We start from the raw sequence: 25408 nt of genomic DNA on the forward strand, positions 1-25408 counted from the left end.
ATTTTCTGCAGTTGGCCTGACTTGTAGTTTTTATAAAATCGTTTAACCGTGATTTAATATCATGTTATACTAATCATTGAGTATAAGACACAGAAGAAAGGAAAATAATTTCTGAAATGTCCTTTAAGGAATTTGTTACTCTGAAACTAATAATTGTCAACAAAGAGAAAACAATTATGCAAAGAGAATAAGAAGAAATGGTTTCATTTTTCCAACTGATGAGAAAAATCAATGTATATAATATTATAAATAAATCCTTGCATCCAAGTGAAAGCTGTATTTCCAGACTCTAATTTATGAACAGTAATGTATCCAAAGTTCATTCATAAACTAGCTATTTGTAGCCTTTTCTGTAGAACTATTTTCTCAATGCTGGTTAGATTCCAAACAATATTTTTTTCAAACTACTGTTTTCTCAGTGCTGGTAGATTCCAGACTACAAAAGTTTATTGAACCCACAGTGCATCTGAACTGGATTACTAATGTTAGTCTGGCATTAAGGAACAATGCACAGGAAGAAGGAGGATGAATCATAACATCCCCATTTCTTGGGTGCAGTATGGCCCTAGGAAAAATTTTGAGTTTTTTGGAATGAGACTTTGGTCTCCACCCATCTTCCTTTCTTTATCCCTTGCCCCATATCCTAAATCTAGAGCCTTTCTCTCTCTGGCTTATGAGGCATCCACTAGTCTTATAATGCCCTAGGTTTCCCACTCACACAGCTCTGTTGCTTAAAGGGCTATGGAATATGAATTCACCTACAGTGCCCAACTCAATCTCTCTCCCAGCCAGCCAACACCCACACACTGAAATTCCCATTTCTTCATGCAGTTAATTTTGTTGTGAATTAGAAGGGAAGCAAATTTGAAAGCATGATAACCTCATGGAGGCATTTACTGATAAAACTTGAAAACATAAACCCAAAAGTATGTCAAATCCATATAATTTTCATGTATTAAGAGTTGGGAAACTATAAGAAAAATTTGGAGGTAGACAGGCTTTTGGGACAAACCTTTCTAAGTTGCTTCTGCTTTATGCAGAATATTTGCTTTGTCCCTGGCTGAACTTCCAAGTTCTTCAAATGTGTCCTCTACAATTTACACTAATTACCACAATAAGAGCGTTGGAGTTTATAATGGTGGTGGTTGGGGTTTAAGGGAGATTTGGGGAAGGTGATGCGGATGACCATTTGGGGATGAAAAATTGGGGGTCTTATATAATTTTTAGTTATAATTTTAAATATATTTTTATATATAATTTCTATGCAGTGATTAATTAGTTTTTCTTGGTTATAGATTTGACTTATGGATACTACAGACAACAGAGAAAACTCGTTGAAGAGATTGGCTGGTCCTATGCAGGTAAACATTCAATGATTAAAAAATATTATTTGTTTTCATATTCGTATATATAAAATGAAATTTTATAGCTCAATACATTTTAACTTAGCTATAGTCAATTGGATTAATTAATAAAAATTTAACAAAGGCAAAGCAATTGCTAATGGATTTTTACATGGATTTGCTTATGTAGGCCATATTGGTATCAGCAGAGCTGGATTAAAATCCCAAATCCACATTGACTGCATCTCCTTGGGTAATATGTGTAACCTACCAGGGACTCAGTTTTCTTATCTTTGAAATGGAGGGTTATTCTGAGCATTAAGTGAATAAAGGAAGTATAAACAGAGCCTTGACACAGAGCCTTATTCTTAGAAAGCTCTAAATATATGTTAGCTGCTATTATTATAATCATGCTAATCATTGTTTTTATTTTAACAATATTAATGAGAAGCTTGCTTGAGAACAGAGCTTCCTTCTGAATTACTATGGCTGAGTTCACTGAAGTCAGACTCTAAAAAAGATCCTGTCATATTACTAGACTTTTTTTTTAGAATATCATGAATATCTGCAGCTGGCTTGAAATAGCTCCAACCAGAAATTACAATCAGATTCCCTAGGGTAGAGGAGAAGCCTTAGGCCTGATCGGAAGAGTCTGAATTGGAGTCTGGAGGAATCTTGACAAGCCTGGTGACCATCTGTGATAGAGTCAAGAGTTGGGTATTCATTAAAAATAAGGTTGGATTAATGAGAAGGAGTCAGATTTGAAGGGCTTTTACATGGGCTTGGTCAATTTGGATTATATTTTGTAGAACAGGGGCAGCAACATGACAGATTTTGCACAAGGCACACATTCTCTCTCTGTCTCTAACAATTTATTATTTACTTTCAAAGTAAATTTTGGTAGAAATTTAGAAAATACATACACGCTCAAAGAAGAATATAAAAAATCACTCTTAACTCCCTCCAGGAACATCCACTAAAGAAGTGGCCTGTATTTGTTCTCTTAAAATTGTATGTTTTATACGTGGTTATGTATCCATTTTATCTCTGAAAACAAACTTTTGAGCATTTGCTTATTTCAGTGATTCCTCATGATCATGACACTTAATGGTTGCTTAATAGTCCGTTGCATAACTGCTTTTGTTGCATAACTGCTTCCATTCCCTTATTGTAGGGTATTTAAGCAACTTTAAACAATGCCATTTAGATAGACAGAAAAACATAAATCTTGATTTGTATTTGTATTCTTTCCTTGCTAGAGAATCTTTGATCAGCAGTTATTGAGTGGAAGGAAATGTTTTTGAGGTTCTTGATGCACACTGCCTAATTGCTTTCCAGAAGTGTTATACTGAAAAATAGTACATTAAAGTGAGTGCCTCACTGAACACTAGCCAGAATTGAATAGTATTATTTTGAAACTTTTCTAGTCTTTTGTAGGTTAAAAAAGTGATATCTTGCTGTTTTAATATACTTTTGTTTGCTACCAAAATCAAGATTTTCATTTTTATTAGTCATTGCTATTCCCTCTTGTATGAAATAAGTTCAGCTAAAGCCTAGAAAACAATCAAAATACCCAACAGATGAATCTGGTCGTAGCACCATGGGATCAACAATGCCATCCTGACCAAAAGGGGAAAAAGAAGTGTAACTAATATAAAGTATCAGTTGCAGAGGGGGTTCAAATAGAGTCGAAAGGCTACTCTGCAGGTTACTCTTGCGCAAGCTTCAGTTAAACCCTGCTACCTATCATAACCTGCCAACCCCCAATCAGGACCATTCCAGCCAATTCTAAATAAAGAACACCTAGGGCAAAATGTAAGATTTCACAAGGGTTCCAGGCACTAGAGTAACTTTACAGAAACCTACAACCTCCAGATGGGTCCCTGGTCCAGATAAGTCCTGAAACCTAGCCCAGCTTCTCCAGAAAATCAGATAGTTCCAACTCCTTACCCCATATTAGTGATAGACCCTTCCAATATCAAAAATTTAGAATGGCTGTAGCCCAAAACCCACTAAAGAGAGGGATGAAAGATCAAAGGTGATGGTGGAGTTATACAGTGAAGGTAGAGTTTAACAAATGAATGTGAATGTTGAATCATTAAATTGATATCTCTTTTCGTCTCCAATATTTTAGAGCATCTAGAAATAAAAACCTAAAATTGTGTAATTGTAACCCATGCCAGACTCTGAAATATGGTCTACAACTAATGGTGGTGCTGTGCTTTGAAATTTATTGCTTTTTTGTATATATGTTATTTTTCTTAAAAAATAAGGAAAAATGATGATAAAATATTTATGCCTTCTAGCCTCTTATATTCTGGAGCAGCTAGAAGGAAAAAAAATCTGAGTGGGTTGTGTGGTAGGCCATGACAAACTCTTGGATCTGTCCTGTAACTACTTGTTGATAAGCGCTTTGAAAACTATTGCTTTTTTATTTATTTGCTGTGTTTATATGTTATACTATACAATAAAAAAGTAAAAAAAAAAAAAAAAAAAAAAAACTTAGTAATTTGGCCCAGGCAGGAGATTAGTTGGATTGGAGCTGTATATTGAAAATATAAATCAGATCATTGAATGGAACAGTAGTATTACAGATGATTGTGAAAGTCGTATTGAGCAGTTTAAAATTACTGGCGTATGCAGTGGGACTTAGGGTTGTGTAAATGGAAAGACTGCCCTTGTGAGCTTGACCACAAGTTTCTTAGGGATGGGATCTTTAGAATGCCAAGAAGGGGCACTTCATCTATATTGGTAGAATGGATGTTAGAAATGTTCATTAAGGGCTAATGGTCTGATTGTGACATACAAAATGGATTGAAAGGGAAGACTGCAAAGGCAGGCAGACTATGTGGGAGCTTGGCGTGGTGACTCCAATGTGATATGAGAAAGTATGTCTAATGGATTGGCTATAAGTATGAAGGAGAGGTGGGTTTAAATTACAATGGGGAATTAATAGAATTTGATGACTAACTCCATATGTGGCTAGAGTGTGGTGTACCCATTAGGAGCTCAGTCGTTAAATTCAGACAAACCAATAACTTCGTTATTCAAAGCCCCCAAATGTTTCAGAAGCAGAAAAGTATTAACACTTATTTTTCACATAATATGTATCTTTCCCTCTGGGATTGTCTCTGTACTTCTATTTATTATATGTTTACAGCTGTGTATTTTAAAATTCATTTGCATTCTTTCCATGCAAAATCAAGTAGACCCATTTCAGTTTTACACTTGATGGCTTGTGTTTACCTTTATCAAGCAATTCATTGCAATAAGGCAGTGGTACGCATTTCAAATTACCTTGCCAAAGTGAAAGATGAAACTTGCTGCGTGGAAGAGAAAGATCCTACCTGAAAGTTCTTTTACATAATATTTACTTATTGTATAATATTTAGTCTTTCAATCTCCATCATTAATCAATGAAGTTTAGTTCTTAGGTCGTAATTTCTTAAAAGACTATCATCACATTTCTGGAGCCCTGAATCTTAATCTCAATTGAGTGATTTTGCAAGCAGAGACTTTATACTGAGAAATGTTCAACAAGGTAAGATTCAGTCATCTCCCTCTACTGCTATCATTTGTAGTGTTGTTGTCCCTGGGAAGGAGCACCGGTGCATGTCCCTCTAATTCAGACTGGGCTTTGCAATTCTGAATACCTGGACACTACGCAGAAGCATAATTTCAGAGAGAAAGAAAGATGTGAAAGAAGGGATTGAAAGGAAAAATGCTGTCTACTAGCTATCTCATTCTAGAGGGAACTTTCAAAAATTAATACTCATTTTGAATCCTTTTTTCTTGAGATTTACTTAATATCTTCAATTTCATGTATGTTTTTATATGTACCACCAATTTCTGTAAGTTTATTAACTGTGTAATAAATTCCTTTTTGTCTTTCAAACACCATCTTCTTTAAGATTTTATAACTGGCAGCCACAACTCCTTTTGTCTTTCTTTTCATCCAAAAAGAAAAATCTTAGTGTTTTGTAACAATTGTAGCCAATTTTTGCACTCTCCCCTTAATAATCATGAGAAATAAGTTAGAAGAGATTGTGAATGTTTGAAGTGCAACTAACCAAGGAGTTAGCACTGTGAGAGGCAGTTCTCTGTTCTGGAAAACATCTGCTGTTATCACCATCTGGACATTAATATGGGATGTCTTTTGGAAAGATATATTTAGATATTATTAGTAGTGGTTTGGGAATCATCAAAATGTATATGCTAATGAGGAGAATTTCTATACTTATATACAAATGTTACTTCAAAAATAAACATTTCTCCAATGACTTTTTATATGGATTAAATCTACACATTTTAGTCTTTTACATTTATATTTTTATTTTTAATTACTAACAATATCATAATCCATCTTTTAAAAAATTCACCACCCTATTCTTTTTTAGACATTTTTTACTCTAATTAAAAAAGTAATATAACCATAATGAGATGATACTTCACACTCATTAGGGTAACTATTTTTTAAAAACAAATAGAAAATAACCAGTGCTTGTGAGAATATTAGAGAAATATACTGTTGGTAGGATTGCAAAATGATGCAGCCACTGTAGGAATCAGTTTTACAGTTCCTCAGAAAGATGAACATAGAATTATCATATATCCCAGAATTTCCACTTCTTGGTATATACCCAAAATAATTGAAGGCAGAGACTCAGACAAAGGTATTTGGCTACCCGTGTTCACAGAAGCATTATTCGCAATAGCCAGATAGTGGAAGCAGCCCAAGTGGCTATCAACAGATAGACATTTTGGTAAACCAAATGTAATATATACACAAAATAGAATATTAATGAGCCATAAAAGGGATGAAGTTCTGATACATACTATTAGATGGGTGATACTCATGGGTGAGTTTCAAAGACATGATATTGAGTGAAATAAGCCATACACAAAAATACATATTGTATGATACTGCTCATATGAAACACCTATAATAAGCAAATTCATAGAAACAGATAGCAGATTACAGGTGAAAGAAAGGAAATTATTGCTTAATGCGTACAGAATTTCTATTTGAGGTGATCAAAAATTGGGGTAATGGATGTTAGTGACAGTAGCATAGTGTTGTGATTGTAATTAATACCATCAAATTGCACACTTCAAAGTGGCTAAGATGAGAAACTTAAAGTTATGTTATTACAATAAAATGCTTAAAAAAGAAGTGATAGATATAGAAAGATTAGATAGATAGAATGATAGAGAAATAGTAGCAGCAAGACATCAAAAGTTGGTGGACCTGGGTATCTGTGTAGGGGGCTTGTTGGAGTTTTCTGTATGAGTTTTATTTTTATTCACGTGTCATGTATGTTTGAAATTATTTCAAAATAAAACATTGTTAATTTAAAAATAATAACATATAGCTGATGTAGAAAACTAAATACATAGACATATGTCCAGAGAACAAATCAGCTGTATTTGATTTTTTAAAAGTAATTAATTAATTAAAATTTTTATTTTATTTTATTTATTTATTTTTTTACATGGGCAGGCACCAGAAACTGAACCCAGGTCTCCGGCATGGCAGTTGAGAACTCTGCCACTAAGCCACAGTTGCCTGCCCTGGATTTGAATTTGATAATAATTAACTTCCTAGTTTCAGGTTGAAACTAAAACAGGTTATTTTCCTCTACCCAATGAAGTTTTAAAGACAGATCTCAGATACTTAGCAGTTATGAGTAAAATAAAAAGTAGGTTTTAATGCATTCTGTTTTCCCTATAACTGGAGTCAGAAAATGGAGGACCTTTTAGCCTAGGAGAGAGGAGGTTATACTTGCCACCACTCCAACAAGGACGGTTTATACTGAGTGATGGGGGAGTGGATGGTGTGGTGTTTACTTCCCTGAGCAGCTGGGTGTGCCGCAACAGATCAGGAGAGGGCAACAGTTTACCATGGTTTTCAGCAAATGTAATAGCAACAGCAAGTACCAATATGTGTACTCTGTTAGAAGAAAGCCACAGAGTTCCTTTTATATGGCTGAGTATAAACCTGCGGCTTATAGAGTGGCCAGGCTTTCATGAATGGGTCTATGTCTAAGCAACGCACAGTTCTTTGCTTTAAAACCAGGTTTCATCATTCTACTCATTACTTATTAGCTTTAGCTCCTTAAGAGGAGAGTCAGAGGATTAGACTCATTATAAAGGGGCATTTGCTATGGTAGGTAGGGTGGCAGGTCTCAAAAGAGAATGTTCCAAGATCAGGGCGAGGGTGGAAGCTTCAAAGTTTTAATGAATGACTTGCTCTACTGACATAGGTGCAATCGGTTTAGAAAATTATCTATTGCTAGAATATTTGTTTATCTTAGGAAGAGACTAAAAAAATGTCTCAGGTGAGGAATATTTTAAAACTGCCTAGATCAAAGTGAATTTGGCCTCATTATTTTGTTTGAATTGCTAGAGTATTAATAAGAAAACAAATGAAAGCCTTTATCCAAAGTAAATTACACCAAAGCCAAATATTAGAAATGTATACTTTTAACTTATAAAGCTTACTATCTCTTGTTATTTTTAATTTTAATAAAGTTGGTATTATTTTAAACTTCTATGCTTATCATCCCATCTAGAAAGTGAAAAATTACTTACTGTATATATACAATGCAAGATAAAATAGTTTTAAGATTCTTAAATATAACTCTTTCAGAAATGGCTCAAGTAAATTAGTCTTGGCCATATTCAGTCCTTCTTTTACATATAATAGCTTACCTTGCTGAGCTCTATATTTATGTTCCTCCTTGTTTTATGTTGTTATTTAAATTCATCAAATTAGCTGCAATTTCTGAAGGAAGGACTTGCCCTTGAGTGTTTGTACATATAGAATCATATTAATAAAAGTTACTAATGTATCATAACGCCTGTCTATAAAATAGTTCACTACTCTACCATAAGCCATTTAAATTATTATTATATGCTAAACATTATTTATTTGGAATCACTTGAGCTAAGGTTAAGTAACCTTTTGTAAAAGGTTATAAAATTATAATATGTAAAGTGCAGTACAAATCCCTGCTGGTTACTAGGTGGGTAGAGAATTAGAGGGTGGAAGAGGAGGAGAGGATTGTTCTTTTAATTGTGCTTTTTTACATAGGCTAAAAACAACTTTTCTATTCAGGATGCATTCTATAATTATGCTGTAAAATGACTGGGTTGGTAAATATATTCAACAGTCCTATTTTAAAAGTTATAGGAAGGTAAACAAGTTTTCAGTCCGTGATGGAAAAGTGAATTGCATATCTGAGAATATCAGTACTAAAAATCCAGTTCGCTCCATAACTTCATTTCCTTTAAAAAATCTAAGTTGTTTGGCCTTTTAAAATTAATGTCATGAAGAAATAGCCCAGGATTATCACATGAGGTGATAAAATCTTCCTTCCATTTGAATTGTTGCATCATTGATTATAACCTCAAGCAATATAAGGTCATCAGAATCTTGTTTGCATGTCCTCAGAAGTAATCACCATTGAAATACAATATGTTTTTGAACTTTAAAATATTATATTATGTCTATTTCATCATATTTAAAACAACTCAAAATTGATAAAATCTCAAGTGTTCTTAACCCTAGACTCATTTTAACATTTTAGTTAAAGGGTTGCAATGTATACAAGTAAGATGTGTCTAGTCTACTCTGGCCGCACACATCACTATTACACTCTTGGCTGGAAACCCAGGAATGAGGAGGGCTTCAGAACAGAGAGACTTATGGGAAACAACAGAACCATAATATAAGGTTTAGTCAGGTTTAGTGTTTAACTTCTATTGATCTAGGAGAAAGTGAGCCAAACTTAACTCAGTAAGAAAATCTGAATCTATGTGAAAAATGGCTGGTTTCTGCTCATTCAGGTCTCTCTTTACTTCTAGAATCTGAGATATCCTTTTAATGAAGTATATTTTCTTCTTTGATTCACCTCTCCTTATGTTAAACAGACTGTCTATCTCACATTTCTAACTTAGTAGTCAAAAAGCAAGTTTTAGAACCCTGTGTATAGGATTATCTCACTTATGCTTTAAAAATTGACTGTGAAAAAATCCACCAACCTGTTGGCATGGGACTGTGGAAAGGGATGAGACTGTAAGAGGCAGGACACTATCACTTATTACTGTGCACTATTTCTATTGGGAAAAAAAAATGAATGCATGTTGAAAAAATTTGTTTTCAGCTTCCTTGGATTTGTTTTATTTAAGAAAGGAAAAGTGGTTGGATAAGAACCACAGCATTGTGCCCCCGCCTTTCAGAACATGCGGACTTTGCTGGGCTGAGTCACAGTGAGAGGGGTTCACCAATTTCTAATCACCACCCAGAGAGCACTTATTAATGCCCGGCTTTCTGGTCAAAATCATAAAACTGATTTTGAAGTAAAATTTGAAGGTACAAATTGACCAGGCTTCATTTCAGTTTTCTTATCTGAGGAAGATCTTAATAATTCCCTACTTGAGTGCAGATCAAATAAATGCTTTATATTGTTGTAAGAAAGCTCTTCGATCAAGTATGATATAAACCCAAGTGATTATTATTTGGTAATGCCTTAACTTGGGTCCAAAATGATTAAGCAAGCCAGTGTATGCCTGAAAAATCTCACAAGAGAATTTAGGAAGGAGGTGATTTGTCTGAATGCATAGTATGAGCAGGGTTTTCCCATCATATATATATATTTGAAATTTCAGCTAAGATTTATATTCTGAGCAAAGTATTCCTGTGCTAAATGTGATATCTAGAGTATGTCTCATTATAGAGGCTGAATAGGGAACAGTTAATTGATCAAAATGAGAATTCATTTGTCTGCAACTATCACTTATTGTAGAATTGGGAAAAAAGGGTGTGGCTGAACATTAGCATTACAATTACAAAATATTTGCTAATTTTATCAAATAGTAAACTATGTACTAATGAGTTTTTCCCAATATGATAAAGTTTAATATTATGGTAGGTCTTTTTCTTTCTTAGGAAAAACTGCATGTATTTTATATTCCAGCCTCACAACTACCCCTATTGACAACATCTAGTAGATTCTTGAATGGATCAGACATGTCTTCTGGCAACTTAGGCTGAGAAAACCTGGCTTTTCTGGTCTCTGTGTTCAGCCTTTCTTTTCCTTCCTCTTCCAGGAGCACATTTCTCTCTCTGTGTATCCTCTCATCTGGAGTGTTCTAGTTCATGAAAAACATATTTCAGCAAAAGAAAAAGGGAATATTACATAGTTAACAATATTAAGAATATTTCTTGGTTAAAAGGTTAGGTTTAAGTTTGTGTTATCCATCATACAAAATTCATTTAAATATTTTTAGCATTTAGGCCAAATACCACTACAATTATTTTAAATTGATCCGTGTCACTCTTCTATAGTATGGCTCAGTAAGATGTGGAAAATCAAGGATTTTCAGTGAGGAAAAGATGAAAAATAAGTGGTTTATTTCTTCTTTTCAGAAAGATTTTTCATCAAGTGAAGTATGTATTAATGAATGAAACACAGAATCATAAAACTGATTTTGAAGTAAAATTGATATATTTAGGACTGACTATATATTATTTATCCATTAAATATATCTATGTTTCAATATGGCTGTCTATTTTTTCTGCTAGCTGCAAATACAAACTTAACAACTTCCTGATTACACTTGTAGTATGTTTTATGTAGGCAAGAGGCCCCAGTCCTTCTGAGACCTGTAATGGAGAGTCCTTCCTTGCTTCTTTTTTAGCTTCAGTTGGTTGGCTTGCAGCCGCAGCACTTCCATCTCTGCCTCCATCTTCACATACTTAATTATGACCTCACATAACTAATTTTCATCTCTAACAACCTTCTGTCTAAAGTAAGACCTTACATAACTAATTTTTATCTCTAACAACCTTAATTTCGAAAGTAAGTTCTAACATATGGGTGTTAGCACTTCAACATACCTTTGGTGGGGAGGACACAGTTTAACCCATAACAAAGGGCAAAGATTTACTATCTTCACCCCTGTATCCCTGCATACATAGTAGACACCCAAAAATATTTTGTAGTTCTTACTCTATATTCTCCAGTCTCATTGGGTCTTAGAATTAATGTCATCTCAGAGAAATTATGACTAACAGTAGCATTATTACAAGAAGCCACTGCAAATCCTTCTTGCAACAAATAAGGATGTACAAAAGTTAAATATTGTCAATGACTTCAGAGCATGTGGTGGTATATGAGAAGTAACCATAAATGGAGTGGAAAGCAGAAAAGGTTGCATTTTCTAGCCCTTTCCACACTCTGCACCAAAGCAAATAATAAACCTCACATATGCCAAGATAGATTATCTCTTAATGAATGTCTAATCTTGTCTTTATATGTATGACTCCCATCATTTCATATTTCATGAGCATCTTTAGAAAATAAGATACACCAAAAGCCTTTTCCCTCATAAGTATACAGTTTTTCTTTTCCATAATGCTAAAATTTTGTTCTTGAAGCTTGCATTTATGCATATAATGCCGTCATAAATCCTTGAGAACAGTTTTAGGTTCTATTAATCTCTGCTAGAATGTGAAGAAATTGACTTCTTATCACTTCCATGGGTTGCCTCCTACCTAAAAGTTATCTTATATTCATCCACAAAGGAAAACATAAAGCTTTAAGATCATTCATTTAATGAACTAATATTTACTCAGCATGAGCCAGACACTGTGCTACCTCTGGTGATGCAGTGATGAATGGAAGCAATCACAAGTATACAGACAAAAATAACAAAATAGGATAAATGCCACAATCATAAATTATGGTAGCAGAGGGTCTAGGGTTAAAAATAGCTTAAAGGTTTAGGGAAGGCTTCTCAGAGAAAGGGACTTTATATTGAGATGAAGCATATGTAAGGAATAAGCCATTGTGGGTGAAAGATCATTTCAGGCAAAGAGAGCAGCTGTGTAAGACCTGTAGGTGGGGGAGAACTCTGCTACGCTCCAACCTCCATAATATTCTTTCTGCCTTTGGACAAAAAACTAGAAATGCAATGAAACAAGCTTCTTGAGACCCTGTGAGTTAATTCTAATTGATTTGGTGTCCTTAACCTATCCAAAACTTTTTATAACAAGATTTACATCATATTTGATTACAGTGATTTACATTTTTACTTATTGACTTGATATTTACAGGATTTTTGACATCAAACTTTTAGTTAATAAACTAAAAGAGAACAACAGGGGAGAGTATAAAACATGCTGATTCCAAAGCCATTATATATGGTATAATCTCATTTCATTTTATGCATGTACCTTTTAAAAAACTGTGTTGAGCAGTTATTCCTGAAAAGTGGAATATTTTCATCTTTTTACTTGTCTGTATCATCTAGTTTTTGTACACTGAATATGTGTGTACTTTATAATTGAGTTAAGGAAAAGGGGACTTGAGAGTCTACTTAATGTAATGGAAATTTGTTTAAATTAATTTTTCTTCTAGGAGTGATTAAGAAGTTATTTTGCATCACAGAAATTCTTCTGCCCCTTCAAACTTCCTCCATCCGTAATGGTCTAATTGTTTATATATGTGAAGAGTCTATATGTGGGTCTTTTTCTATTTACTCATACCAGGTCAACTTTTTACTAATCAGTAAAACTGGAAATGCTATATTAATTATCTGTATCCTTAAGGAGTCGGCAATAAATTATAATCAGCAGGAAAATAGATAATATTCTCTTAGAAAAATGGTCTATTCATTGTAGATTTGCATTTCACCAGATTTGGTCTAGCCTGGATTCCATTGAGGGCACTTAAAGTACAGAACAACTTGATTTTCTTCTCTGTTATGGAGCAATAGACTCACTTTGCATTCGTTTCACAATCTGGGATCATTATCCCAGCTTGGGGAGAATCAATTTCTCATAGTTGATTGTCTGAATCACTGCTAGCTCTGTCACATTTTCTACATCATTTACCAGAAAGTGTAGTGTTTTAAAAAGTCAGAACAATTATTCAGGTAACCTATTGCCTGTAGATGTCCTCAAAATGTGCTCCAAAGCTGTCACACAAGGGCATTGAAATTCTTCTGAAAATTGATTGATAATGTTGCTGACCTGTAGATCAAAGGACTACCCATTCCAATTCACTATTTTCTAATGTCCCCGTTGATGTGAAAGAGTTCATTCTCTTTTGAAAGGAGAACAGTTCATCTTTAGAGAGTAGTTTCTGTTTTAGGATAATGACATCTTTAGTTTCTGTGGAGCTAATGACATTAATTTGGGATATGTTTATGTGGTTTACGAGTGGATTTAGGGAGAGGGTTCTATGACTTTTAATTATATCCTTTAGGGATTTATGGAGATCCCTTGCTCATGCTTAAGCACAAGACGAAAGCTTGATTTTAAATTCAAGTTCTATTGATGTATTTTAATACCACCAACATTTTTTTAAAGTAAATTGAGTAGAAAATTAAATGCTGACAAGATGCGGATTCTTCTAATGTATCTGGCCTTTGTTTAATCATTTATGATTTATCACTGCAAGATATTTATATAGATTAGAAACCACAGAGATCTAAGGAACTATATTTATTTGATCCTAATTAATATTTGGTCATAAATAGATAATCACACCACTTTCCAATTTCCAAATGTTAAGCAATTAAACACCAAGCAGCTGTTGGCCAGATAGGTATTAAATCTTGCCAAGTAGACATATGCAAGTTTTTCACCATATTTGGATTATATCAGATTGATTACAAAATATTCTGAATGTCATTTCCCTTAGGAAGGTTGTATGTTATAGGATAAAACTGAAAAAAATGTATTTATCATATTTAATAGTGTTAAAATTCATGCTAACTTGAAACAGTTGTATAGTACCTGTTAGTTCATAATTTGTGAAGATATATTAAGTGAAACCCTTTTTTGACTATCTGTGTAAAAGTGCTTTGTATTTAAGTTATATTTTAAATAGCGAAATATTAAATCAGGAAGGAATTACATTTTCTTAACTAGAATGTTACTAAACTTTTGCATTTTACTCCTTTTTTGAAAAAAGACATTGCTCTAGAAGCAGTTACAATGATAAAGAAAAAAGGAAAAACTAAATAACATATATCTACATCAATATTCCTAAACTTCAGTATGCTTCAGAATTACCTGGAGGGCTTACTAAACAGAATACTGGGCCTGACTTCCAGAGTTTCCTATAACTCTGGGGTGGAACCCACAAATTTGCGTATCGTACAACTTCTCAGGGATACTGATGGTTTGGAGAACCACATATTGCAGTATCCAAAATTTGCATCATTTTTCCTTCATTTGTGGAATGACTGAGTGAAGGATAGAGCTTTTTAAAAAAAGAAAACAATCATGAATACATTCATGAGTACTTCAGCTATCTGGATATTGATATTGGATATTGATATGGAAGAGTATTAATATTGTGCTATATAAAATATAGTAACTTTTAAATATTATTTTCAAAACTTGCTGTCTGTACCAGTAAAGAAAGATAGGGTAGATTTTTGAACAATTGTTAATACATGCTGGGTTAACATTCCCATCTGAACAGGGGCTTTTTCACCTATATTGAGAGGTGAAATATGCAAGCCGTCTTTACCTTAAATTACTCTAGATGCAGCATCTGGCCTGCAGCCAGACCCACTAAAGAGGGGTTCACACAAGATCCACCTATGCCATTATCCCCAACAATTCCCAAGAAAAGTTCTTTTTTATAGCCTTTATTAATTTTTTTTTTTTGTCCACTTGGCTCCAAAAGAGTATGGGTCCCTGTTCTAGTTTTCTAGCTGCCAGAATGTGATATACCAGAAATGAAACAGCTTTTAAAAGGGGGAAATTTATTAAGTTGCAAGTTTACAGATCTAAGGCCACGACAATGTCCCAATTAAAGCACATCTATAAAAATATCCAAATTAAGGCACCTATAAGAGGTTACCAGAGAAAGAGGCACACTTATCCACTGTTGGTGAGAATGTCAAATGGTGCAACCACTGTGGAAGGCAGTTTGGCGGTTCCTCAAAAAGCTGAATATAGAATTGCCATATGACCCAGCAATACCATTGCTAGGTATCTACTCAAAGGACTTAAGGGCAAAGACACAAACGGACATTTGCACACCAGTGTTTATAGCAGCGTTATTTACAATTGCAAAGAGATGGAAACAGCCAAAATGTCCATCAACAGACGAGTGGCTAAACAAACTGTGGTATATACATACGATGGAATATTATGCAGCTTTAAGACAGAATAAACTTATGAAGCATGTAATAACATGGATGAACCTAGAGAACATCATGCTGAGTGAGACTAGCCAAAAACTAAAGGACAAATACTGTATGGTCCCACTGATGTGAACCGACATTTGAGAATAAACTTGGAATATGTCATTGGTAACAGAGACCATCAGGAGTTAGAAATAGGGTAAGATAATGGGTAATTGGAGCTGAGGGGATACAGACTGTGCCAACAGGACTAGATACAAAAACTCAAAAATGGACAGCACAATGCTACCTAATTGTAATGTAATTATGTTAAAACACTGAATGAAGCTGCATCTGAGCTATAGTTTTTTTTGTTTGTTTTGTTTTTTATATATTTTTTGTATTTTTTATTTTTATTTTTTCTCTATATTATCATTTTATTTCTTAAAAAAAAAAGAGGTTACCTTCATTCAAGAACAGCCGATGAATGAAGTTCAGGGTTTCTCTTAGCTGGAAAGACACATGGCAAACATGGTGAGGTCCGCTAGCTTTCTCTCCAGGCTTCTTGTTTTGTAAAGCTCTCCTGGGGTGTTTCCCTTCTTCATCTCTAAAAGTTTCTGATTGTGTGGGCTCTCCACTCTTGGCTCTCATGGATCTTGGGGCTTTCTCCAAAATATTTCCTCTTTTAAAGGATTCCAGTAAACTAATCAGGACCTACTTGGAATGGGTGGAGTCACATCTCCCTCTAATCATAGATTAATACCCACAATCGGGTGTGTCACATCACTACATTGATGATCTAATCAAGTTTCCAACCTATAATGCTGAATAGAGATTAAAGGAAATGCATGCCTTCACAAGATGGATAAGTATTAAAACATGGCTTTTCTAGGGTGCATAATCCTTTCAAACTGGCCTCTCTTTATTTTTAAGATTGTATTTTCAGTTCCTGGAATCTTCTTTGTTTGTTTTCAGATTCCAGTATTATAATTCTAACAACACATACCTACTAAACTGTATTGTTAATGTAATTTAGTAGTACCTTTAAAACTTTTTAAAATAGGAGAGAAATGTTTCTGAATTTTTGATTAGTAAAGACTGTTATTCATCCATCTCTAAAGTAGCTCATGTAATTGTCACTTTTCAAGTCACTGATGTCAACTCCTCAAGAGGTATTGTCTTGCCACTGCACATACAGATTTCATTTTTCATCACCAGGGCTGCATTTTCTTGGAAGTTAGTCTCTAACCCTGGGGGATATATTTGAAATTTAATAGTTTTTTTCATAAAATTCGAGGAAAAAAACAACTAGGTATCTGTCAGTTCTCACTTTTCTAGCAAAGGCCTTGCTTGAAAATCTTGCAGTGGAAAGTAGAGCCTGAACTTGTTGGGTAATAACTTCATTCTCTGAACAAATTTTAATTGCTTATGTCCTAACTGCCAAGCAGAAAACAAAAGACTAAGTGCCTACCCTCAAGGAGTTTGCATTCTAAAATAACACGGAGCAAACATCTACAGGTAAAGGGGATAACTTGTGACAACTTGTTGAACTATACTGCACAAGGATGCCATCCCATTCTTGAATGTTGAGTACAGTCATCTTAGTAAAAAAAAAGTAATAGGTATATAGTCATTACTATAAGTAAAAAATAACTACAAAATTCCTAAGACCAAGCCTTGTATCTTATTTCAAGTAAATAATATTTATTGATCATTCTCATGTTGGAAATTTTTCTGGATATTCCTGTATGTAGTGATGGTGGCAGACAGAGTAGTTCTAATTAGGATTTCCTTTGGACCCTAAAACCTATACCCCAGGGAGCTTCATGAAACAAGAAGCCAGGAGAGAAAGCTAGCAGGTGATGCCTTGCTTGCCATGTGCCCTTCCAGCTGAAAGAGAAGCCTTAACTGTGTTCACCATGTGCCTTCTCACTTGAGAGAGAGACCCTGAACTTCACTGGCCTTCTTGAGCCAAGGTATCTTTCCCTGGATGGATGCCTTTGATTGAACATTTCTATAGACTTGTTTTAATTGGGACATTTTCATGGCCTTAGAACTGTAAACCAGCAATTTATTAAATTCTCCTTTTTAAAAGCCATTCTGTTCCTGGTATATTGCATTCCGGCAGCTGGCAAACTAGAACACCCTACGTCCCAGATCAAGCCAGGAGATACAGGATTATGGAAGGATTAGGGCATGGGTGGGGATAGGGTGGCAGAGATAGTCAGGTGAACAGTGTACTCTTGAACGGTCTTTAATCTCAACCTTCAGTATCACCAGAATAGCCAGGCCCATCTCATACCCGCACTTACCACTTACCAGCAATCTGAACATATCCTGGTTTTTCCCTCCTTGGGAAAGGGTGTCTGGCAAGAATGTTATAATTTCTGCTCCCTTTAGAGTCCCTATCAGCCTGCCAAGAACACCGTTGTTCTCCCACTTTGATTGTGAAGAACCCATTTTAACATGCTTAAGCTTCATTCGGTTCTTTAGATGTCCATCACACTGACCCCATTCAGTTTCCTCGTGTGTCTACCGCAGTCTCTGTTATCTGAGACACAGGCCACTTCTTCCTAGCATCTCACACCTGCCTGTGCTTGGTAACTGTTCCTTACTGATTCTTTTATCAGTTGATGGCATTCTGTATAAAAAGGTCCTTTTATTTTTGTTCCACAAATGTGTAGTCTGGTTGCCTTGGCTAGCTTATTCTTAAAGGGTGTTGGATTTTACAAGATAATATAATTAAAGATTATTTTCTATATAATTTGCTTTTTCGAAAAGAAGAGAATAAAATTTAAGTAAAACTATTTTAAGCTATGGATATATTTTAAAACATTTTTGTATGTACTGCCTTAACATGAGTATAATTTTGTTAATTTAAAAAACCCTTTAATGCTTTCAAATCTTAACAGGATTAGGTCACAACACTCCTAAAATATCATCTTATACACATCTATATATTATATTAATGTTGGCACAACCCTAATATTTCTAAAAAACAGTTATGACTTAACTAATGAAACTGCTAATGTAAGGTTTCCTTTCAAATAACATCACTAAGGAACACTTGATTGTAATTATATTTTGTCAGTAGTTGACTATATTTTCTTTAATTTCATTACTACTTTGTGTAAGACAAACCTGTTATAGTAGAAGAAAGCTCACTTTAAAAAATAAACTAGCGCTAGTTAACAAAGGAAACAAAGTGCAGGTTTTGAGGGCCTAAGTTTCTTCATTCCCTAAGAAATACTGTGAAGCAGATGTACTTTGCCATACAGGGAGTCCTGGAAACTGCTTTTTGGGCACCAGTCTTCCCTTCAGCCTCTCCTCTGTTTTAGTTTTCTTGGTGGCTTGAAGTCCAAAATCAAGGCTTTCTCCCAGAAGTCTGTGGTATTCTGGGGCCGGCTGCACATGATCCTTGGTTCCTACCTGTTCTGAAACCTGGCAGTGCACATGGTGGCCTCTCCAGGATTTTCTTGTGGTTCTGATGACTTCCAACTTCTGGCTGCTTCCTGTGGGTTTTTTCCTCTGTCTAAATTTCATTCTCCTTTAAAGAACTCCAGTAACAGGATTAAGAACCGTCCTGATTGAGGTTGGCCACCCCTAACTGAAGTAACTTCATATAAAGTTCCTGTTTAAAATGGGTTCCCACCCACAGGAATGGATTCAGATGAAGAACATATTTTTCTGGGGTCATAGCTCCAATATACCACATCCCCGAATCCTCAGCCATCCCACACACAATCCCAACCACTACCCTGAGCACCAATCAGACGATGCCCCATTCTTTAGGAATTTACCAGATGTCTGGCTCTCTGATTTATCAAAATTTCATCCAAAGGCTAATGTGTACCTAACTCAGTCTTTGACATTGACCATGTTCTCCAACTTTGCTTCCTTAACCTCATAAATTCCACTCTGATGCAGTAAGAGGTCCTAATGAGTTAATGGGTGTCCTCTCAAAGATGCTTACCTTTTCAGACTGCTTTTAAAGGTATAATCTATAAAAAAAATTGTCTTATGAGATTTTCAGGCTCTGTGCCAACTTGAGGGAGATATGATTTTTTTGTCATCAAGCCTTTGTAATCCCCTCAAATTATATCAAATTTTTTTCATTTCATTTTCATCAGATGAAAGATTGGACATTTTCCTTATTTCATGCTTCAATAGCTTTCTAGAGGTCATAAATCAAAGAATTTATTACTGTATTTAAAATTTGTCAGTCTGTTTTAAAATGAGTTTTCTAAAGTAAGAAAAGTAGGTGCACGAATATATTAATGAAAGCTTTCGTTGTAATAAGGAAAATTAACAGTAACCTTAATGACTAAGAATAGGAGAGTGGATAAATATAATGCGTGTATGTGTGTGTGTTTCTATTGTGTGAAGCCAGTTACAGCATATCCACACTGAGAAACAAAATGCAGACATTAAAAACAAATGAGGCAAATTATATATGCTGACATGGAATGATCTCCAAGACATATTTTTGTTTGAGAAAAATAAGCAAGTCACATCAACGTAGGTCAGCTGATGCTTTTATGTAGATAAATGAGAAGAAAGGGGAAGATTATGGGTATACGCACATAATTTAAGGATATAAATACATAGACAAAGTGATTGGAGCTCTTCCCCTCTTATTTCTCTTCTCTTTTGTTGAAGATAAACTGATGCATTTTTTTAAAAATGTTAAAATTCGTTTGGACAAAAACAATTTGTGAATCAGGGAGGGCCAAACTGAAAATGGTAAGGAGCGCTCTGCCAAGAGAGTGGAAGGGGGGAACTTATATAGGGTAAATTAGGAAACGAGGAAGGAGATATTCTAATTCACTGACATTGTTTCCATTTTACATGGCGGGGAGGGGTCTTTGAAAGTGGGCAGCAGTTATGCATTTATTAATGTGGTACCTATTTTTGGGGGGTGTTCATTTTTATTTTATTTTTTTAACTTTTTTATTGTATAGTATAACATACGTACAAAGCAAAGAATTAAAAAGCAACAGTTTTCAAAGCACTTGTCAAACAAGTGGTTACAGAACAGATTCTAGAGTTTGTCTCGTATTTTTCCTTCTAGCTTCTCCAGAATATAGGAGGCTAGATGGCTTAAATACTTTTTTAGCATCATAATCAACTTTTTTTTTCCTTCTTATTTTGTGAACGATAACATATATAAAAAACTATAAATTTCAAAGCACAGAGCACAATTAGTTGTAAAACATATTTCAGACTTTGACACGGGTTACAATTTTCAAAATTTTAGGTTTTTACTTCTAGCTACTCTAAAGTACTAGAGACTAAAAGAGATAATCAATTTAATGATTCAGCGTTCATATTCATTTAAGTCCTATCTCCTGTGTATAATTCCACCATCACCTTTGGTCTTTCCATACCTCTCTGTGGGGTTGTTTGACCTATGGCAATTCTAAATTTTTGATATTGGAAGGGTCTATCACTAATATGGGGTAGGGAGATGAAACTATCTGATTTTCTGGAGAGGCTGGGCTTAGGTTTCAGGACTTATCTGGACCAGGGGCCCATCTGGAGGTTGTAGGTTCTGTAAACTTACCTGGAACCCTTGTGGAATCTTATACATTGCCCTAGGTGTTCTTTACGATTGGCTGGAATGGTCCTGGTTGGGGGTTGGCAGGTTATGATAGGTAGCAAGGTCTACATGTAGCTTGCATAAGAGCAACCTTCACAGTAGCCTCTTGACTCTATTTGAACTCTCTCTGCCACTGATACTTTATTAATTACGTTTCTTTTCTCCCTTTTGGTCAGAATGTAATTGTTGATCCCATGGTGCCAGGTCGGGATTCATCCCTAGGTATCATCTCCCATGACACCAGGGAGACTTTCACCCCCTGGATGTCCTGTCCCACATAGGGGAAAGGGCAATGATTTCACTTGCAGAGTTGGGTTCAGAGAGACTGAGGCCACATCTGAGCAACAACAGAGGTCCTCCAGAAGTAACTCTTACTAGTCTAAGCTTTTCTGCTACCTACATACGCGTCACAAGAGTGAGCCTCATGATCGATGACATGTCCTATTTATTTGGGTATCCCTAAAGTTTGGCACAGTATTAGGGAATTCCCTGATGGTAAGATTTAATAGTTCCATAGTCTTTCTCCCCCCCCCTCAGGGGACTTTGCCAATACTTTTTGAATATCTGCTTAATATACTCTAAGAAGTTCCCAGGCATTACAATAATCTATATATTATAAGGACCTCTTTCTTATTCTATGCTTCCTGTGTTTGAGTTGTTCAAATGAGCTATACAGTTAGGTTGAATTATATTATGCGCTACAGAAAATTTCAGTTCCAGATCAAATAAACCTTTCTTACATTGGTCTCAGAGAGTATGTGTGGTTCTAAAATATAGACAATATTCCTTACCACTGTGTTCTGAATTACTTTAACCCTAACCTATTCAGCTTCGTTCTTATCTCTAATTATCAGGATATATATATATATATATATATATATATATATATATATAAAACCATCGCTCAAAACCCAGAAATTAATAATCACCACTCTGGACTTAATAATAATCACCACTCTGGTCTGCTCTAAAAGCTTACAATTTAGGCCCCTGTTTCTTATAAGCATATGATTGTTGTTTTTTTGTTTCTGGCTTATCTTGTCTCACCAAATGTCCCACATGTTCATTCATATGGTTGTGTGCCTCACAACATTGTTCCTTTTTGTAGCAGCACAGCCTTCGTTCATAAGTATACACCATCGTTCGCCAATCTACTTCTCCATCAATGCATCCTTCAGCCACCTGCATTCATCAGGCATCATGTATAAGGCCCAAAGTCCACAGTCCATCAACATTCTTAACTTTAGATAATTTCATTGTTCCCAAGAGACAGAAAAACAATAAACACACCCTTGCCAAATGGGAAATCTAAACCTCCTCTTAACTCTTGTCCCTCACCCCGTTATTTACCTCTTCTGTTGCTGTAGTAGTGCTGATGGTTTCCTTTTGAACATAGCTCATAGCATACACTAGCAGTTTTCCCTCTGTACCCTGGACTTAAGCACTCTTTATAAAAAAAGCATATCTTTGAAGTAATTCTTACAAGAACTCACTCATATTTCTAGTTTGAGTCAGTGGAACATGTAGGTCCATACAACCCATTTCAATCTTGTTCATCTTCCATATGGTAATACTTCTAGACCTACTAGAGAATCACCTTTGCTCCTATGTATTCCCTTACACTGGAGTTCAACCTCATTAGCTAATGGTTCACCAATCCCTAGCTTCTATGTATCTCTAAGTCCCCTATCTTCTGTATTATAAGCCTCTGATTATACCTTTATGTTGGCCATAAAAATGAACTCATACAGTATCTATCCTTTTGTGTCTGGATAATTTCACTCAGTGTTATGTTCTCAGGGTTTATCCATCTTGTCACATGCTTCAGGACGTCATTTTGTCTAACTGCTGCATAATATTCCATTGTATGTATATACCACATTTGTTGATCCACTCATCTGTTGATGGGCATTTGGTTTGTTTTTATCTTTTGTCTATTGTGAATTATGCTGCTATGACCATCAGTGTGCAAATGTCTGTTTGTATCATTACTTTCAGCTCTTCTGGGTATATACCAAGTAATGCTGTTGCTGGGCCATAGAACAATTCAATATTTAGTTTCCTAAGGAACTCCCAAACAGTCTTCTATAGTGGCTGCACCATTATACATTCCCACCAGCAGTGCATAAATGTCCCAGTTTCTCCACATGCTCTCCGACATTTATAGTTTCCTGTTTGTTTAATAGCAGCCATTCTTATAGGTGTGAGGTGGTACCTCATTGTAGTCTTGATCTGCATTTCCCTTATAGCCAATGAAAATGAGCATCTCTTCATGTGCTTTTGAACCATCTGTATTTGCTGTTAAGAAAAATGCGTATTCATATCTTTAGCCCATTTTCTAATTAGATTGTTTGTTCTTTTGTTGTTGAGTTATATGATTTCTTTGTATATACAGGAAATCAAACTTTGTCCAATATGTGATTTCCAAATATTTCCTCCCATTGAGTTGGCTGCCTCTTCACCTTTTTGACAAAGTCTTTTGAGGTGCAAAAGCACTTGATTTTGAGGAGTTCCCGTTCATCTATTTTTTCTTTTGTTGCTTGTGCTTTGGGTGTAAAGTTTAGAAAGCTACCTCCTAATACTAAGTCTTGAAGATGTTTCTCTACATTTTCTTCTAGAAGCTTTATGGTGCTAGTTCTTATATTTCAGTGTTTGATCCACTTTGAATTAATTTTTGTATAGGGTGTAAGATAGGGGTCCTCTTTCATTCTTTTGGCTAATGGTATCCAGTTCTTCCATGCCCAATTATTGAAAAGACTATTTTTCAATGATTTCAGTTGAGAGAATTTGGGGGCCTTGCCAAAAATCAGTTGACCATAGATTTGGTGGTCTATTTCTGCATTCTCAGTTCAATTCCAGTACCTGTGTTTGTGCCAGTACCATGCTGTTTTTACTACTGTGGCTTTATAAAGGTTTTAAAGTCAGGGAGTGTTACTTCTCCCACTTCATTCTTCTTTTTTAGGATGCTTTTAGCTATTCAGGGTCTCTTTCCCTTCCAGATGAATTTGTTAGTTAGCTTTTCCAAATCTTCAAAGTAAGTTATTGGATTTTTGATTGGTACTGCATTGAATCTGTAGATCAACTTGGAGGGAATTGACATCTTGACTATATTTAGCCTTCCTATCCATGAGCAGGGAATGTCTTTCCACCTATTTAGATCTCCTTTGATTTCTTTTTTGCAGCCTTATGTAGTTTTCTGTGTAAATGTCCTTTGCATCCCTAGTTAAGTTCATTCCTAAGTATTTGATTCTTTTAGTTGCTATTTTGAATGGAAATAGCATTTCCTTAACTGACTCCTCAGCTAGGTCATTGCTTGTGTGTAGAAATGTTACAGATTTTTGAACATTAATTTTATATCCCACCACCTTGCTGAATTTGTTTATTAGCTCAAGTAACTTTGCTGTAAATTTCTCAGAATCTTCCAAGTATAGTGTCATATCATCTGCAAATAATGAGAGTTTTACTTCTTCCTTTCCAATTAGTATGCCTTTTATTTCTTTGTCCTGTCTGATTGGTCTAGCTAGAACTTCTAGCACAATGTTGAATAATAGTAGTGACAGTGGGCATCCTTGTCTTGTACCTGATCTTAGGGGGAGGGCTTTCAGTCTCTATCTATTGAGTGTGATGCTGGCTGTCATTTTTTTCATCTATTCCCTTTATCATATTGACTATTTATCTTTGATTTCTATCTTTTGGACTGTTTTTATCAGAAAAGTATGCTGAAGTTTGTTGAATGCTTTTTCAGCATCAATTGGGATGATCATGTGATTTTTTTCCTTTTGATTTGTTAATTGCTGTATTACATTAATTGATTTTCTTGTGTTGAACCATCCTTGCATTCCTGGTATAAACCCTACTTGGTCATGTTCTATAATTCTTTTACTGTGCTGTTGGATTTGATTTGCTAATTTTTTTTTGAAATTTTTTGCATCTATGTTCCTTTGGGAGATTGGCCTGTAGTTTTCCTTTCTTATAGCATCTTTACCTGGTTTTGGTATTAAAATGGTATTAATTCCATAAAATGAGTTAGGTAGAGCTCCTTTTTCCTCATTTTGTTGGAAATGTTTGAGCAGCATTGCTGTTCGTTCTTTCTGGAATGTTTGGTAAAATTCCCCTGTGAAGCTATCTGGCCCTGGGCTTTTCTTTGTAGGAAGATATTTGGTGACTGATTGAATCTCTTTATTTGTGATTGGTTTGTTGAGATCTTCTATTTCTTCCTGAGTCAGTGTAGCTTGTTTGTGTGTCTCCAGGAATTTGTCTGTTTCATCTAAGTTGTCTAATTTGTTGGCATATAGCTGTTCATAGTATCCTCTTATGA

The 25408-nt window shown here is 35.1% G+C and overlaps 1 protein-coding gene across 4 annotated transcripts in view; it reads left to right on the forward strand.

The window, feature by feature from the left end:
* Positions 1-25408, forward strand: part of PTPRZ1 (protein tyrosine phosphatase receptor type Z1) — a 220614-nt gene that overhangs the window by 67236 nt on the left and 127970 nt on the right. For all 4 annotated transcript variants that reach the window (XM_077118719.1, XM_077118786.1, XM_077118848.1 and 1 more), the window contains exon 2: positions 1296-1361. In XM_077118719.1, coding sequence (XP_076974834.1) covers positions 1296-1361 — 66 coding nt within the window. The remainder of the gene's footprint in view (positions 1-1295; positions 1362-25408) is intronic.

This window comes from Tamandua tetradactyla, chromosome 1 (genome assembly GCF_023851605.1).
Source record: "Tamandua tetradactyla isolate mTamTet1 chromosome 1, mTamTet1.pri, whole genome shotgun sequence".
Taxonomy (NCBI): domain Eukaryota; kingdom Metazoa; phylum Chordata; class Mammalia; order Pilosa; family Myrmecophagidae; genus Tamandua; species Tamandua tetradactyla.